Here is a 4,358-nt window from a genome sequence, read left to right as displayed (position 1 = left end):
GCAATTGAACTCACTTGAAACTAGGATATGAAAATATTCTCAACTTAATTAGCATACCCTCAACAGCTGAATTAAACCTGAGAAAAGCACATATAAAGTATTAACGAGTCAAGGATGAATATAAACTGGTCCCTGCTATGCTTCATCCTATATGTTTACTTTAGCAAGCAGACTTTTGTTTCAAGCTCAGCTCATTTAGGTTATCAGAAGATCTAGAAAATTACAGTACAAAGAAATTTGAAACACTATTAACTAACTTGAATTTAGGACCCAGAAAAATTCCCAACTTACCGAGCTTCGGTAGCTGAACCTGAACATCTACTGAGACCATATGAACCATTAACGAGCTGAGCACAAACAAAAGTTAAGATGACTCATCTATGCTCAACCTTGTGCATTCAGTTCACTTTATTAATCTTAGACCCACGTTCAACCTTAGGTTAGTTATGTCATGGAACAACTCTAAACAAAGTTTTGAGGCCATCTTTAGCTGATTCTTGAGCTTGATGAGCCTATCAGCAGCTCTAGGAGGTATACATGATGAACACAAACTTAATGTCAGAAGAAGCAAAAAAGAAGGTCCTTAGAAACGATCGTGCCTAAGGTATATATGCCTGACATAATAAATGTAATGGCTGGACTCTGGCGAAACGATAGAAAAGCATTTTAGAAGTAGGCGAACAGGAACAAGATAAATGTAGCAAACATTTGTATATAGGTTCTTTTGAACAATTAAAAATGGCTAAAACTGTGAAGGAGTAAGAGACCTTTAGGAGGATCGTATACTCCCCCTTAGAAGTTTAGTAACACCTTTTATAACAGATTAGCAAGCATGCACAAATGACTCAGAACCTAAGTTGCACGGAAACGGGCACCGGTATGGGTATGGGTGTGGGTATGGATACCAGACACAACATATTTTTACAATGTAGGGAACGGAGAAATGGCTACATATATGTATTGGAAGTAGTAATTTACATGATATTAATTATTGTTTTCAATTCAGAAGTCATTAGAATTAAAATTCCTATAACATTTTTTAAATTTCTTTAACTATGTTTATTATTATAAACTGGAAAGTGGTCGTTTTTGAACTATACAAGGACTCTAAGACCCTTTAATTGTACTTTTGAACTTGGGCCTAGGCTGAAACAAACCTAACCTGTGTCTACGGAATATTGAAGAAATGGTCGTGAAGTGTAGGATATATATTCAAGAAGTGTATGGAAAGTATTTTAAATTAAAACATATATAGTATATACTATAATTGAGTACATGTTTGAATAAATGTATGCATATATCCAAGGAGTGCCATGAGGTTTAGGTACGGGAACGTGTTAGCTATGTGTCTGGTACGACTTACGAGTATAGCTTCATGATAGAAGTATCAAGGTAACATAACTCAGAAAGCAGCCAAGAAAAAGCCACAGCAGTAATGTAGGGTCCCAGATCTCGCCCTGAGGATGTTTGCGCTTTAGATAGAAAAAAATCATATTAGTATTGGGGTATATCCCTAAAATTCCTAGAAAACTAGAGGTTTATGAATCGTGGGATTCAATATCTTCACTAGACTACAAAAATCTATTATGAATTACCTTTGGAATTGAACTGAAGGACTCTCTGATTAATTGGTTACAAATTTTTATATAAACTCAAATTTAATAATAACATTGAAAAAAGACAGAAGTTATGGAATTAGGGTGTGAAAAGAACTTTCATGATAGAGCGTAAATTTTGTAGGTTTTGTGCTAGTGATGAAAATGTGACTTTTCTATCGGAAGTGAATATTTGATATGTTTCTAATATGAGTAGAACTTTCACACCAGAAATAAATTTTATAGATCTACTGATAGAGATAGGACTTCTTATCAAATGCAACGTTTTTGACATGCTGATAAGCAGAGGTTTTTTCACTTTTCTATAAAATAAATACAATGTTTATGGACTTTTGTATGAGAGAGGACTAATTTACCACATGTGGAATTTTAGACTTCCTAATAGAATAAGGACTAGTGTGCGCCCTGTGCGAAGCATGACCTTTCCTTTTTTTATCGCTACAATAATCCCGTTTTTAATTGCTACGATATATTTTTAAATGCTACACTAATTTTTTAAAATGCTACGGTATCACACCTCTGCTACAATAATATTTTTTAAAATGTCAGCAATATTTTTTAACTAATGCTACAGTATCTCACCTAGCTACAGTAATATTTCTTTGAAAACTCTGCAAGAATAATGTTGCATCAATTTACTGTAGCATGAATAGTGATTATTGGGTCCTCCCATTATTATAGAGGAATAGATATAAGCTTAAGTTTCTTGTAAGAAAATGAATATTCTATTCAAATTCACTAGATGAGAATTTAATTGAAGAGGAAGATTCCTGAATTGAAAATAACATTAACATAGGAGGTGGCAGATTTGGGGGGTGATAACGAGTAAACATCAACTTATGATATTGTGTGTGGACTTAAAATCCTTTGATTTACAGCCAGAACTTGGTGATTGTTTCACTATATCATTCTGTTCACATGTCACACTTTGAACTTAAAATTAAAACTTCCTTGCTTAAACTTTATTGTTTATGTGGTTGATTTTATGACACGAGTTACACTATATTTTTGCCTTCCATATCGTGAATAACTTTATGAGATGTCGAAGTGTGAACTCTTGGTTTTTAGATAACCGATAAGTTTTTTCTACTAGATAATATATTAATTTGGTTTGCCTTTATGACTGTAATTGTGACTTGTATAGTTGTATTTTATAATTCCTGCAACTTGTGTTAATCATGTGGCACGTGCACTTTACCTTTTAGCATCATTCATCAATCTTATGGTGAAATAGGTTATTAAGAACATGTTATATTTACTCACACGTCATATATAATTTGTACTGATCTTTTTTTTTTAAATTTGCTGATGTATTACCCATTTTGGTGCCTTTTGACCCAGATGACATACAACCTTGTTGCTTTGCATTGAAATTTTCTTTAAAATTTGTTCTAGTCCAACTTGAGCATATGCACCTTCTAATACTCGTGGATTTTGTTCATTTTAAGCGGGCATCAAACTCCTATCAGAATATATGTTTTGCAATAGTTTTAATCCTTAGATTAATGGACTTAAGGTTAATTTTGATCAACAGATCTAATCTTAGCCTTTCAGATATAAAGAACATATTAATAAATTCTCTTCCACTACATGAATAAAATTCTTCAAATATTTTTTGGTATTCTCATATCCGCTTTGTGTTGGCATGTATATCCGTGTATATATTCGCATGTATGTTTGTATATATATTCGATTTTAACAGATAGGAATATAAGTTTTCCTTAGTGAGGCAAATATGTATATTTATCTGTATTTGTGGTTAGTAAGCGGCTATGGACACGATATTTAAATGTTAGTCCCTCAAATCTTCAATGATTTGATATTCATCCCTCAAATCTATGAATTGCTCATGAGTCCCTCCCTCAAATCTTAAGGATCTTGCAATTTGGTCCATCAATGACCAAAACCCCCCCCCCCCACACCCTCCAACTTGAATATCCTAAATCCATAAACCTAACTCCCACTGCAGCCCCATACTCACCTGCCTTTGACCACCCCATCATCAGCCTCCTCTCTCTCTGACCCCTTCTATGGTCTTTGCTCAGGATTCAATAAAGTTGTTTTCCTCTCTGCTACATTTTTTTGAGATGGGCAATAGGGAGAGGGTTAAATTGGAGAATGATGATAGGAGTTGATGATGAGGTATGGTCAGAGCCAAATGAGTAGGGGGCATGTAGCAGGAGTTAGGTTCAGGGATTTAGAGGATAGATATTGAGAAAAAGAGAGGATATTTTGGTTATTGAGCTACCAAATTGTGAGAACTTTAAGATTTGAGGAACTCATAAGCAATTTTAAAGATTTGAGGAACTAATGTAGGATTATTAAAGGTTTGAGGGACTAATATCTAAAACCCTATATTCTATAGCCAACAGCTTCGGTACTCCAAAAGGAGCACTGATGTCATAAGTTGTACTTGAATTCCTTAGGTTCCACTCTCTAAGTCCTAAGAAAAACGGTTGTCAAGTGTAAATCAAAATTCAAGGTTAGTTCTTAACATAAATCGATTCATCTTCTTCCACCCAAGCCACTCTTCGAGAAACTCATTACTGGTTAATTTACCATTCTATTTAATTGAGTTAGCAATATCATAGCTAATCTCCTGACAATAGATTGAATGCTATAAAACTTTCTTGATTTACCCCAATGGGTTCATGGGTATAATAATGCAGTGGAGGTGACCATTAGAGTTCCAACGATAATTTCATAATTTTTGGATTGATTAATAATTCAGTTAGGCTTTTT

General features: G+C 34.0%; 1 protein-coding gene across 1 annotated transcript in view; it reads right to left on the bottom strand.

Moving 5' to 3' along the window:
* LOC109824133 overlaps nucleotides 1–340 on the bottom strand; it is a 2,909-nt gene extending 2,569 nt beyond the window's left edge. The window contains exons 1-2 of the mRNA XM_020390660.1: nucleotides 292–340; nucleotides 58–77 (exon numbers count right to left, since the gene is read on the bottom strand). Coding sequence (XP_020246249.1) covers nucleotides 58–77; nucleotides 292–340 — 69 coding nt within the window. The remainder of the gene's footprint in view (nucleotides 1–57; nucleotides 78–291) is intronic.

The sequence above is a fragment of the Asparagus officinalis genome, chromosome 9 (genome assembly GCF_001876935.1).
Source record: "Asparagus officinalis chromosome 9, Aspof.V1, whole genome shotgun sequence".
In the NCBI taxonomy this organism is placed as follows: domain Eukaryota; kingdom Viridiplantae; phylum Streptophyta; class Magnoliopsida; order Asparagales; family Asparagaceae; genus Asparagus; species Asparagus officinalis.
This window is presented reverse-complemented; position numbering and strand designations above follow the sequence as displayed.